Here is a 14,640-nt window from a genome sequence, read left to right as displayed (position 1 = left end):
CCCAGTACAAAAAAGACAGGGATCTCTTGGAAAGAGTCCAGCGGAGGGCCACAAAGATGGTGAAGGGCCTGGAGCATCTCCCCTATGAAGAAAGGCTAAGTAAACTGGGTCTGTTTAGCCTTGAGAAAAGAAGACTGAGAGGGGACCTGATCCAGGTTTATAAATATCTGAGGTGTGGCGGCCATAGTGGTGAGGCCAGTCTCTTTTCAGTGGTACGTGGAGACAGGACGAGGGGAAACGGACATAAGCTGCAGCATAGGAAGTTTCGCACGAATGTGCGTAAGAACTTCTTCACGGTGAGGGTGACGGAGCACTGGAACAGGCTGCCCAGGGAGGTTGTGGAGTCTCCTTCTCTGGAGATATTCAAGTCTCGCCTGGACGCCTACCTGTGCGACCTGGTGTAGGGAACCTGCTTTGGCAGGGGGGTTGGTCTCGATGATCTCTAGAGGTCCCTTCCAACCCCTACAATTCTGTGATTCTGTGATTCTGTGTCCCATATGGAAGCTGTCTTCAAATGCTGCTGAGCCTTATGCACACTTCTGTGGCTGAGTAACTTGGGGCAAACAGGTCAACCAGGGCCAGGATGGCTGAACTTGGATGGAAACACAGCCAGATCTGGAGGACCATCAACCCAGGAAGGCTTCAGGTGTGAGAAGCTCATGTGAGCTCACTGCTATTTCACAGCATTAAAATCTTGACAGAAAAAGGACATGCGAAGGTGAAAATCTTTTGAGGTAAAAAACAAAGCAAAAAAAAAAAAACCAACGCCAAAAAATCCTTCATGCTGTCATGTAGTCACACTCTTATCTATCCAGGCTCTTACACAGTGCCCTCAACAGAGCATCCAAGTGCCTGTCAATCTCCAGCACACTTCTATCTCCACACTGTCACTGTGGGAGTAGGAAAGAAATCTTATCTCTACCGTATAGGTGAGCAGCTGAGGCAGAGAAATTAAGGGCTTCCTATAGTTACCTAACTGTAAGGCTCTGGTATCGTTTGTGGTGTGCAAGACATGCACAGAGCTGGCAGGTAGTACACAGGACCTATGGAAAACCATGGTTTTCTAGAGGCCAGGCAGGATATGCTGGCACATCACAGATAGACATCCAGGTTTAGGCACCTGAACTGAATCCAAAGTGACAAGGCCTGAGGCCAAGGTTTGTGGCAGTGACAGTGTTTGTGGCAGAGCAGGGAGCTGGAATCTATGAACTGATCCACTAGCACCCTAAGTACAAGAACCGCTTCCATATGCAAAGCAGGGATACTTCTGCTTTTTTCCCCACATCTTGACTTCATTACTAAAGCCAAAATTCATGTGCCCCAGACCTTCAAAAGAAACTTGGCTGTCAGCAGCCTGTGCACTGTCCTGTTTCTATGTATGAACATATATCCATCTTCCAGCCACTTTCAAGAAGACCCCATCTATGCAATGCAGATCTATTTTCTGTCCAACTCAATAGAAATACTCAGATTGCCATACAAGGAGCTGGAACCAGTATCAGAGCAACCTTCTTCCAATGTGTCCAGCCCTCACTCTGAAGGTGAGCCCATCTCCTAGTGACAGCATTAACAGAAAGACTACTTTCATAGTCATTCATGCCAAAACCCTGATGACGATTTAGGATCTTGTAATGAGCCAAGTGAGCGAGAACAGGAGGATGGTCAAGGTCACAGCCCCCTCATGAGTGCTATCAATCTTGACATGTATAGCAAACAAGGTTATCAAACAGCTGCCAAATCAGAAAAAAGCTGTATGCAGAGAAGCTGTGCTGGCCTTGCTGCAAGCTGTTATTTTGGTGCATTAGGCTGAGGACAGATTTGCAAAACCACTCGAGCAATTCGGACATTTGGTTCCCCTTTGAAACAGCTCAGTGAAAGAGCTGGTGGTGAAGCACCAGGCTGGCAGGTCTGGCTGCCTTTCAGAGCAGCTTCCTATGGTACAACCTGCAGCAACACAGGCATCTGTTCTCCATTTGCTATGCTGGTTTAGGATCTGCCCACATGCATGACTTGCAGGTGGCAGCTCAGGAACACAGGGTTAGCCAAATTGCCCCCAGGATGAGGCTGGTTTCAGTCCTCCCTTCCGGCCTCCCTCCTGAGAAAAACACATACATTCCTTCCCCAGCCACACCAGATACCCGTGAACAGAATCTGATAAATGTCTTAATTTACTTCAGTCTACTGAAAAGTTGAAAGAGAAGAATTATTTTTATGTTACTTTTTCTTCATATTTGAAATCTGATTAGAATAATCCTGACAAAGCAGAGAGTGATAAGCAAATAGAGTAGGTGAAAAAAGATAGTTCTGAAAGAGGAAATTGATTTCCTCCCACTATTCCAAATTTGAATAATAAACTTTCACAAAGGACTTATTTGCAAGGAACTCCTGGAGATATATATATAAAGTAATTAAATTAAGTTTAAGAAATCATCTTTCAGAGCTCTTCACATAAACAGAGTATAAAGTTTGAGCCACTCGCACTTGGAATGCAGCAACCCACACTTTTGCAAGACTGCAGGAGAATTAAAAAAAAAAGTCTTGGAATTAGTGCATGATGCAAAATCGTGGGGCTGTGGGTACTTTATCTGCTTTTGCACCTAATGAGTTATAAAATAAAGAGAAGCCATTTTGCCCTTTTCCACACCTCTGTTTTCTTTTCTAATACATTGGATAATTGTCTTTTTGAGGAATTCAGTTTGAGATTTCTGGTGGAAAAGTAGGTCTTGTTCTGACTTCAAAAAAAGCCATCATGATTTTCAATTTCCCAAACTAATTATTTCTATGAGATTACCATTTTCTTTCCACTGAAATTCTAAAGCATTATTAACAAAAATATTGAAAATTCCCTTTCTGATGTTTAAAAAAAATAATTTGCTTCTTCTTTATGTTGTAATTTGAGGTTATATCTGCACAGGAGCATGTACACATTCACTGGACTTTATCCAAAGGACAGAGCAGACCACAGTCTCAGGTATGCCAAGGGTAAATGTATTCATTTCAGTTTTCTGACAACTGTACTCCATTGGATTTACTCTAGATACACCAAGTGCCACAGATACCAGAATGTGAAACGTTTCTGAATACCACAGAATCTGTAGTGTTCCTTCCATCATTGCCTTGCTGATGTGGTGCTTTAAAGATCGACTTCCACCACTAAGCAACCTACAGAAGAGAACTTACTGTTGAGTTTGTGATTTTGTTACTCCAAATGGTTTTCTTGAAAGACCTGGTCGTTCCACTCCTGTGCTTCTTTCCCAAGCACTGCTGCAGTCCTGAGGTCCTCAGGAGCCATTTCCAATCCCCTACTTGCCATCTTGTGAAGATGAAACTGTAAACATCTCCAGCTCCTTGGGTGGCTGAAAAAGAGATATCTGTGGAGTCCTGAGCAACTGCACTTGACATACAGTATTAAGATGTACAGGAGAAGATGGCTGGCAGAGTAAGACTCTCTTGAGGTTCTTTTGCCTGTTCCCATTATCCTCAATGAAGATTGCTAGGGACATAAATGCTGAGGAGCCAAAAAGACATGAAATGGGAAGATGGAGAGAGAGAGAAGCAAGCCCTGCCTACACAGCATGCAGTCTTCAAAGCAGACTGATTTGCTCAGGCTCAAAATACTACATAAGTTGTGCTGCTGCTGATGCACCAGTTTCCTGAATAACCACAACGATACAAAAGAAAGCTCCTGATTAAGGCAAAGAATTAGGATCAAAAAGAAGAACTAATCCAGTCTCCACGCGTGACCTTCAGTATGTCACATCACTCCTCTGTGCTCAGTTTCCTTCGCTATGTGTTGCAGCTTCCCAGGATGAGGGAGAATTATCTGAGAGTGTGGGAGAGCCCAGGAGCAATTCACAGGTAAATGATAACAGATTCATTTTGGAGCCCACACCATCGGCCTCTGCAACTCCAGCTGACTTAATTCCTCCCACTGCTCATGATCCAGATGACCCAGACGCCCTCAGACCAGAACATATCAAGGCCAATCAGAGGATGCAGCTTTAGGCAAAAGAACTGCATTTTAATGACTCTCTACCTAATATGTGACAGCCACGGGCTTGATCTTGCTTTACACTGACAGTATATGAGTGGTGCTCCTATCAGAGATTGAAGCAGCACAGCACTTCTCTGACCTGGCTGCCCATCAGCTGCCAGCGTTCAGCTTGACCCTCCAGAAACAGGAAGCAATCACTTCGAAGATGCATGATGCCTGGCATGAGTTCACAGGGGTGGAACACTGCAGCAAGGATGCAGAGAATTGTCCCTCTCCACTCTTGCTTAGGAGAGATTCCTCACCTAACAGCCATGTTCATTATCCCACCGGCTCTATTTTCTTCCCTCTCCAATTGCATGCTCATGATGATTAAATGGTGGAAGAGAAAAGGTCATGCAAGAGATTCATGCTGATTTCTGTCTCCAAGGCTTTACAGCTAAGCAGACAATCTCTGCCCAGCTGCAGTAATTCCACTGCAGTGCTCCAGACGGCATCTGGGAGTCTATAATATGTGCATGCATGCAAGTCCCACATGCTGCTATCAATAATGCATCTGATGTGCAGCCTTCAGAGCAGCCAACCAAGGAAGCTTCCTACAAAGACAAGTCAACCCTTCAGTCTTCTCAGGAGGAAAATGGTGGGGAGATAAGACAACTTACCATCTTCATGCCATATCTTATTTATGTCAAGAGGGTATTCATAGTGTGGAAAGCTTTTAGCATAGGGTCGGTGCTTAGGTATGTATTTGGGGGATTGGAGAATGCATTGCTCTGAATAGCAAAGTACTTCCTGGGATTCAGATAACTTACAGAAAAAAGCCTGAAAGCCTACCATTGCTCCCCAGGCTCCTGGTCCTCTGCACCACAGATGCCATCAGCATGTCAGAGGTAGCAGGATGCTCACTGAGTCTCTTGACTGCCTTCCCAGAAGCTGAGATGTCAAAATACCAATTTAACCGTGATTCATGTGTATGTGTCTGTGTAATTTAAAAGTTTTAGGGTTTGTCAAGGTTTTTTGCAGCAAGTAGCTCCCACCATTCAAGAAAGGATGGCATCAGTAGTGCAAAAGGAGTCCTTTTTAATCAACCAAAAGCGATAGTGTCCACCCAATGAGATGAATCCTTCCTCTTGGGTATGTAGACCAAAGCAAACTGATACAAAATTAATGAGGAGTGGCTAAAACAAAGGAAAAACTAAGAAAGCAACAAGGTGAGCAGCCAAAACCTTTGGGTGATGTAACTAAAGCACAGCAAAACCTCGAGTAAGTGAAATTAGTCACAAAAATAAAAGACTAAACATGTAGCCTAACTGTGGGCAGAAAGGGGAAGGATGCATCATAATGGGACTAACAGCCATGACTCTGACCAGAATTACTTGGTCTTCCAGTCCTGTGAGATGTCTACAGAAGATTGCTGGCAAAGCAGAGAAATTTCATTTAAGCTTGGAAAATAAGAACCAGACCATGAACTCCAAACTCTGCTCTGAACCATCCCATCCAACAAAGTCCGGGTTTTCTCTTCCTATTTATGAGGCAAAACAGGCTATGATTCGCCTTTTACTACTGGAATTTTCAAAATCTCTCACTTTCTCATAATTTTACACCTTTGAGGCTGTATGTACCATCTTTGATTCTCATGCGCCATTCCAGATTTAAAAAAACTAACAAGAAAAAAAAAGTTTTACAGCAGAGTATTTGAAAAATGCTACTTTAAGTTCAAATTCTACCTTCTTTATTCATCCATTCAAAACATACAAGTTGCATAATGTAATTAAATACCCTAGGAATGTACAACTGACACATCTGAAAAAAAGTCAGTAACATCCACTCAGGGCTCACATTTTCAGCCTTCCATAAGATGGTGTGTCAATGGCCCCAGTGGATGGGGGAGGATAGGTTCTGTCTCTGATGCTCTCTGCTTCTCTCCTGGCCCCTAAGCAACAAAGCTTCCACTCCTTGTCAAGCCCACTGCAGCTCCAAGGCCAGGTCCCAAACCACTGCTGGGCACATTTATGCCAGCTTCAGGAGGCTGCTGGCCACGCAGCACTGTGCCGCGCAGCTAGAGGAACCAGAAGCCAGCCCCATGTCTTGGGACTCATAGTAATGAAAAGTTATGGGACCTGAACTCAGCTCCCAGGGTACAGAGACTGCACAAAAATTATTTCTGCTTTGCTAATGCATAGTCAGGACGATATCTTCACAGCAAACCCAAGTCCAGGCTCTCATCCAGGCTTTTCTGCTACAGTACACTACATTCCCCAGATTCAGCCAGTCTGGCTAGAAATAGCCCAAGTATTTTGAACTTCTCTTCCTTTCCCCTGGAAAATCACATTACAATCCAACAATGTTCCCAATTTAAAAAGTTTTCTATCACTTGGCTCCCAGTTATAATTACATGCATAGTCAGTAAGGTTTCTTCTCAGGTTTTTCAGCCTGCCTATGATTGTCATATCTCCTGCCTTCGCCTCCAGAGCCATTAGTCACTGTTTGGCAAAGGCATGCCATTCACTAGTTTTACCCATTCTATGTTTGACTTGGGTGTTATCAGAAAGGAGATCGGAATCAGTTCATTAACACACACCTGACCTCAGACAAACACATCCTCTCTCAAAACCTGCCTCGTTCCTTTCATATCAAACACAGTCTGAACTTAGGAAGGATAATATTTGTCCTCTCTCCAGTACAAAACAAAATGTTAATTATCTCACTGTTATTCTTGGCAAGCTGGAGTTTTATCTAGATTTCAGACATGGAAAACAGATATCATCCCTATTTATGGACAAAGCAGACATGGGATAAATGACATTAAAAAACCAAAGCAGGCTGAAGAGTTCGGGGCAAAGCACATTATTGGCCCAGGGAGATGAGCTCAGCTCCTGCCCATTTCTGCCAGCAGAATGCAGAATGCAAAGAGAAGCCTATAAAAAGGAACTGTGCTGCCATCAGCTCTCCAGATCACTCATAGGGGCTGAAGAAGTGCATCAACGCCAACAGAACCCAGAGCTCCTCTTGCCATTGAAGATGCTGTGGACCAGAGCAGTCACTTGCCCCACTGGGTCCCTGCATGTAAGGAACCAAGCACACACAGCCCCAGGGCTGCTCACAGGGAGATGGTGAACACGGCAATTTTCCCCATGACCTGTCAACTCCATTTGCCAGGCTTCATGTAACTACAACTTGACGCAGCGTAATGCAGACAGCTGTTGTCTCTGTGGACCACGTTCCTGACAGAGAGTTGGTTGGTCTGGGTGTAATAAGTCTGGCAGTTCTCAGCTTAATTCCTTCTTGACAAACACCTGTGTCATAGGCACTGGAAGCATCTCTTATGAGTGAACACTGACAAATGCAATGCAGGAAACAAATACAGCACAGCACTGAGCAACCCTTGGCGATGCTCTGGCACAACAGTCCGACAGTGAGGTGGAACACCAATCTCAGTATGATTTTTTAATAGAATCACAGAATGGTTTAGCTTGGGAGGGACATTAAAAAAATCACATTCTCCCAACACTGCTCAAAAATCACTGTTACCAGCTTCATCCTTCTAGTGCCCAGTCACAAGGTACTCACAACAACAATACAAGCATTTCTGCAACCAAGAAACATCTGCAGCAGTGTTATATTCCAAGCACTGCCAGGCAGCTTCACTCATCACCTCTGCTAATTATGAAGTTCCTTGCATGCCTCCCCATTCTCAGCCTGGATATTTTCTAGAGTTTCCTTCCAAAATCCAATTGGAACACTGCATTGCATCAATCATTTTCTTCTGCTTCTACCTCATCATTTCCCCTACAGTGGTTAATTGGTCACTACTGCTGCTTAGTGCCTGCCCTAAAGACTGTGCCTACTTCCTTATCAAAATTGGAGCTACGCACTTGGATTCACGCGAATCAGCAAAAGAAAGGCTGTACAGAAGATTGTAGCTATCACAGTGATTCATCTTTGAGATTTCTAATCTTGCCTTCCTTACAGTTCAGAGGAACCCTGCCCTCCTTGGTGCTTTAACCTCCTCCCCCTTTCCTTGAAAAGATTCCTTCTGGGATTGTAAAGCTCCATCAAAATCTAAATATTTTGTTCTAATTTCATTAGAAATGGTAAAGTAATATAAAACACACTGAAGTCCTTTCAAAATGGGGATCTGCAACATTTATTTGGGAAAGTGTCAAAATGAGATGAGTCAGCACCACTGGTGTATTTTTCCCTGATTTTCTTCCAAAATGAAATTTCAGCAACAGACCATAATGCATCCCTATATTGACAGACCTCTGCTTACAAGGGAAATGTCCCATTTCTGCCTCTTTGGATGGCATTACATGAAAAATAACGTACTATTAGATGCCCTGTGCAACCAAGATTAAGTGAAGACAAGTCTTATTTAAAAGCATCTTCATTCTTTATAAATAGCACTATTATTATATAAGCTAGCTAAGAAAACAGGATTATCGTAGAATCGCAGAATCATTTGAGTAGGAAGCGGTCCTTAAAGGCCATCCAGTCCAGCTCCCCTGCAATGAACAGGGACAAGTTATGTCCTGCTGCCACCGATTTTGTTCTCAGCACAGAAAACAGCCAAGCCTGACCCTATGCAGAGCAGCAACCTCAACTGGGAGCCTCTCTGTAGTTCTCTGTTAAGGAAGTCCTGGGAGCAAAGTTCCTCAGTGAGCTGCCAGATGGGAAACCTGCCCAAAAAGTCACAGTTCTACAGCACCCAGATCTCCTGCCAGCCTCCCTGTCTGACGAGCAACCCAGAAGGTGCCAAGTGAGGTCAGACTGGTTTCTCACACATATCAATCATGCCACCACATCTTGAACAGTCCCCTGAGCCCAGTTACCACCAATCTCACGTAAGACAAGGGAACTCTCAATGCCAGGGCACATAGTACGCTGAAGCAGCACTTTGCTTCTGAGAGATGAGGACAGCCAGGCAACTTGGGTGGAGCACCTCATTGGTTAGAAAAGTGACCGCCTGGCTATTGATAGATGTGTTTACAGGTTTCCATGCTACCAGAGCACTCATCAGCTGTATTTTAGGAACATTTGATGCAAGGTAGGAATCTGCTCCCAGGAACTGGCTTTCCTGGCACAACTGCTTGCCCCCAGCATCCATTTTACTCCCTCCACATTAATGATTAAGTTTGGAGACAGGAGGCATTTTACATCTCCCAGTTAACATCTCTTTTCAGCAAACCCTCTTAAACCACCAGCAAAGTAGAGTGGATGCCCTCGGGGGAAAATTAAAAGCACATTAAATTGGGCTCCTGTTGTGCTTTCCGTTTGGAGACATTTCTATCTCTGCTTACCTGGCTCCCTAATGAGCCATGTAAACCAGGGAATCCCCCCAGCAGCATGCTCATCTACAAAGTCTGCAAAAATGAGATGTTCAGGATACCTGCCCAATGGATTGGCACTTCTGATGGATTCATCTAGCAGGGCTTGAGGTCAAACAGGCATTAAAAAAATGCCATTGGCAGAAGGTTAACACCCCAAGCCTATTAGGGGAAAAGAATGCAGCATTATTGATTTTAGCCCTTGACCTTCAAACGATGTAAATAAGAGTGCAGCAACCCTGGAGGAGTTGTAGCGAAAGTTACAGCATCGCAAGCAGATTAAAAAATAAAGTTAATATACATACTTCCCCAGATGCTTGTTTATTATTATGCAAGACATGTTTATTATGCAAAATGATAGAGCAGAATAAAACAGCAGAGAAAGGGAAAATGAAAAGACACAGAGCTCTTAACATGACTATTTTTTTTTTCAGTGCTGTTTGGATTTTTTTTTTTTATTGTGCATAATCATTCCCTTATTAGCAGGAATCTTTGAAGTGATTCAAGCTCTAATTTCAGCATTTCAACTTGCAGGTTGATACTGTAAAATCACACTGAGTCCTGGTAAGCGACCCATTTTTTTTCTCCTCTGCATTCCCCATCTCTGCTAGGGTTTTCTCAGTCTTCCCAATAAATTATGTATCATGATTTGCCATTTCAAAAATAATTAGAACTCAGAGTTAAACAACAAGGAATATATGAGAGCAATACATTTTAGAAGCGTTATGCACTTGGGGCAAAACCAATCCCAGCCGCAGTGCCACTGAATTATACATATCACATGGAGAGCTGCAACGTTGGTGTACTTGGCATGACTGGGTGGGCCTGGGGACACCCTGCCCATGACAAGCTCCAGGATCTTGCCTCTCAGCCAAACTATTTTTGGGCTGATCCCATTCACATATTCCTCTGAGATGTAAGAGGAATGATGGAGAGAAAGCTGGGAGTTGAGACTGAAGGGACGGCTCCAACTTCACTTAGCAAGGTTATACGGAAGTAGGAATTAATTTGGTAGTGAAGCCATTAACTGCAGATCGACAGACAGGAGAGCATGTTCTGTGTCTTCTCCCGTTACAATTAAGCTGTAAACTCACTGGAGCGGGACGTACCTCTTTATTCTATGTTTTCCTGTCCTCTGCAACAACCAGCCCTTGGTCTCAGCTTCCCAAGAGCTGAGACAGTACAAGCAGAAACGCTGTCCTTTACTCACTTTGTATATTGGTATCAAATGCCAACAGAGGATCCCTAGGAGGGTTGTGCATCTCCCCAAAACAGGTGCTGATAAAAATTTTTGGGCATCACCAGGGAATTGACAGCTGCTCCATATTACAACAAACCTCAGCAGAAACTCACCAGTGACTCTGCAAGCTTGCTGTGAGGATGGTGCTTTTGTATCCAGCTGTCTGAAAGGCAAGTGCCTCAGATCAAGGCCTGATTTTCTTGCCTACTCAGCACCTGATTCCACAGCAGACCTCACAGACCTCAATAAGCTAGTCTGGGAAAAAAAAACCAACAAAAAACAGGTCTCAAGTGTAAATAAACAATCCATAAAAGTCATAAACAGCTGATTCCCAAGCCAATGAGCTTTGGCATCTAGCACATTCAGCCAGCTGTAAAGCTAGCTAGGGATCTATGGTTGGCTGCAGGCAGCAAGTAAACCAACCCCACACTGTCCCTGCTCATCTCTAACTGCATGGGAGAGATGAAAAAATTCACTGCTAGAGGTATGGATGTGGCCAAGCACATCGGTCTTGGAGAGGACTGCACGTTTCTGCAAAGAGCTTCCTCATCAAAGCTGGCATCGGAGAACCAGCTCTGATTGGTGCTGGGGAGACTTTTTCCAAGAGCTGCTTATTCTAAACTCATTCATTCGAGAGCCCACGCTGAGAAGGAGCTGGCACAAACCATCTCCAAGACCAAGCTGATAATAGCCTCTGGTTTGATCCAGTGCAAAGGATGTCAGCCAAGGTCCCAGCTGGCACACACAGATTAAATACTATCAGAAAAACCCCAAACAACCAAACCCTGCAGTGGCGATGTGTTCAGCTACAGTTGCAGAAAACCTGGGTTCTAGAGGAAGAAAAAAAATGCAAGAAGCAGCACATCCCTAGACAGTTGTGTTTTATCTGAAAACAATTCCAGGTTTGAAAGCATTACAAGAAGTCCTAGCAGGGCTAGTCTGAGACAGACAGCAGGTGAGGCAGCCAAGCAGCAGAATAAGTTCATTTATCAATGGATCCGCATGAGTGAACAGTATCTATGGGGAATATTGACCCATTTTTCAGAAATCTCTCAGAAAAGGCTAGAGAAAAAGCAGGTGCAAACATAACAACAAAGGAAGCCAGCCCAAAACTGTAGTTCAGGGTCTGCTGAGCAAGGGAACAGGGACCACATGTCCTTCAGTGTAGGCAGCAGTCAGGTCCAGGCAGCATGGCCGCGGGTGGCTTGCCCCAGAGGGGAGCAGACTGTCAGTGCTGCCAAAGCAGTTCCCCAGCACAGTCTCTGAGTCAGACACAGCTGTGCCAAACATTGGCTTGGAGTGGGATCCAGCCCCACAAGGAACGCTATAGCATCCAAGAAGGTGCTTGGACAGGCTGAGCTCTTCTGTCACATCCAGTTCTTTCATGGGATCCTGGTCTAATCCCTTGTCTTTGACACTATGAGAGGCTTGACCCATGCCCCCTGCTTCTAACAGGCTTTATTATTCCCAAATTTTCTTATCTTCTTTCTTATCTTGGGGACTTCTCTGAAGCACTGTGAATTTATTGATGTGTTGTTGTAAGACAGAGACACCAGTCAGTACAAGAAAATCCACCCTAGGAAGTTCTATCTCCCTGAAGCAGAGATGGGGAGATGGGACAGTAGCATCCATTTGCCATGAACAGAAACCTTATTCATATTCATGAAAAACAGCTTCGGTCCTGTATTAGTTTAAACAGAGCTGGATGCTGTCAAGCTATGGCATATAATGAGGTGCCCTTCATTTACCACTGGCCATCAAAGCATATCCTTAGTTTTCCCTGCTTAACCATCCTATTTAAGATATACACAGTTGCTAGGAATAAGCAGGCCCCATTAAACCACTCTAATTTGAATTAAAATTTGAATTGAATCTGAAGCATTTTAAGACACTTCACATGAATAGCAGATATCTTGGTATTATCTACCTTTAGGATCTGATCATTTTACAAAAAGAAGATTTTCATTGTTAGTAAACTGATGTAACTTATTTAGAGGCAGTCATTTATGTTTACTGGACTATGAAAGAACAGGAAGCGTCTGGCATCCACAGAGATCCAGATTGGTCTCTGTCTCTTCTTGACAAGCAGCCAGTTTTGAGACCTATCTCGCCAGGCATACTAACGCATCCAGTTGCCATTTTCTACCCTGAGCTGCTGGGGAAAGAGAGCATTATCAGCTCCCAAGGGAACGGGGGAAATCCCAGCCACGTGAGTGATTTAAAACTGACCAGGAACACAGCATTGTCTTTGTCTGCATACATGGTATAGCACTGCATGGTCTACAGGTTTATGGGAAGGCACGCAGTGGACAGGCCGCGGAAATCAATATTTATGCCCCATACCACATAGGCTGTTGTCCTTTCAGCAGTCCCATCTCCAATCTCACGTGCGCTTATAAAGCAAAGTAAATGCTGAGACAAGAGCAGAATCACTGTGCTGGAAATTTACACAAATGAAGATGAGATTAGAATCTTGCCTATACGGTTTCAAGATACCATAAGCACAGAAATGAGAAGTGTGTTATTAACTATCACTACTTACTATGTAGAACTAGAGCAAAGTTATTTGAAGCATAAAAATTTCTGGCAAAGGGCTGCCATATTTAATAAATCACTGAATCAATTATTCAATGTGAAAATCAATTACTTACTTCAAATGAGAATCTTATGAATAACCTCATGCCCTTTCATGCCATCTAAGAAAGTTATAGGGGAATTAGTCAGTAAAAAATGCCTCACTTATCTTTAATGTACATTAAAAAGACCACACAAATACAGGGTAATTCTGCTCCACTGAAGTACTGCCAACAGAACAGTCCAGAACCATCTTAACGAAGTCAGTGTATTACAGTGAATTTACACCTCAGTCAAAAGCAGAGCATGACCCATCAGGACACCACCTATAATCAGATTTCTGGGTGCAATGCAGAAGAAATTCCATTCGGTCCATCCCATTTCACAAATATGAAACCAGAATATAACCAGCAAACCACAAAGCCTCCTCTACAACGTGACCTACGTTAAGTAACTACTCAAAGGAATGCAAAGCATATCTTCACAGGTCAGGAAATATTACCACGAAGCTCCGCAGAGACATTTTGAAGTGAATATTGCCTGGCTTTGCAGCAGCTCCCATCATTCCCGCTTTTACAGGCTTTCCAATATGTGACTGCCTCCAAGTCCCCCCTACCACCTACAAATCCCAGCCGCCAAGGGTGCAAGTACTTACTGAGCTGTAGAGATAGCCCTCAGCGTTCATGGCAACGTACAGGCCTGCCTTCACCCCTTGGATTGCCACCACACGAAGACCCACAGGAATTAGGTTGAAAAGGGCTGCGGAAAGAAAAGCAAAAGTTACTGAGACATCAGCTCGTGTGGCCACTGCTGCTTCTTGCCTTGGGGCTAGCCTCAGTCCTGAGTTGGAAACAAATCTTGTTCCAGCTACATGAAGGACCCGCAGCCATAGCTTTGATGCTGAAAGCAGTTTTTAAAAAGGACAGAAGAGACGCAGACCTGACCAGAGCTCTGCTCCTCATTCAGAAGCAGCACTAGATAGGACAGAAGATACGACCTTTCAGAACTCAATTTTACTGCCATCCTAATGACTAAAGCGCTGCAGCAACTTCCTGCCAGTTATTTCTTATTGCTCGATTCCAAACAGCTCCTGAATCTCAGTGAAAGACCTTTCCAGTAAGCATACCCATTAACGTATGGTCAGGCTTTTGCTGCATTTCTAAGGGACTCAAAAGAGAGAGGACTGTCACCACTGATATTCTGAACACTCAAGCATTAACATGGCTTTGTTCCCACTGAGATCTGTAAGACAAGAGCACCCAGGTGCTGCAGGACCTTATGCTTCAGCTTGCAAAGAGCGAACTGGACCCTGCTGTGGGCAGAGCTCAGCGTGTGGAAAAACAGGCACAGGGTCAAGCAGAAACATGGGAAAGCTCCATTCAAGGTCTCTTCCTACACAACTGCTCTGGAATGGGAGTTTTTTCCTAATTTCCTAGTCACTAATTCAGACTGCTCCTTTCACGTTCATTAAATGTTTCCTGTCTTTTTAATATTTTATATATATATAT

At 44.0% G+C, this 14,640-nt stretch overlaps 1 protein-coding gene across 2 annotated transcripts in view; it reads right to left on the bottom strand.

The window, feature by feature from the left end:
* Positions 1-14,640, bottom strand: part of FGF12 (fibroblast growth factor 12) — a 189,371-nt gene that overhangs the window by 46,906 nt on the left and 127,825 nt on the right. For both annotated transcript variants that reach the window (XM_085232429.1, XM_085232428.1), the window contains one exon: positions 13,788-13,891. In XM_085232429.1, the coding sequence (XP_085088555.1) occupies positions 13,788-13,891 (104 nt within the window). The remainder of the gene's footprint in view (positions 1-13,787; positions 13,892-14,640) is intronic.

The sequence above is a fragment of the Meleagris gallopavo genome, chromosome 11, assembly GCF_905368555.1.
Source record: "Meleagris gallopavo chromosome 11, MGAL_WU_HG_1.1, whole genome shotgun sequence".
NCBI lineage: Eukaryota > Metazoa > Chordata > Aves > Galliformes > Phasianidae > Meleagris > Meleagris gallopavo.
This window is presented reverse-complemented; position numbering and strand designations above follow the sequence as displayed.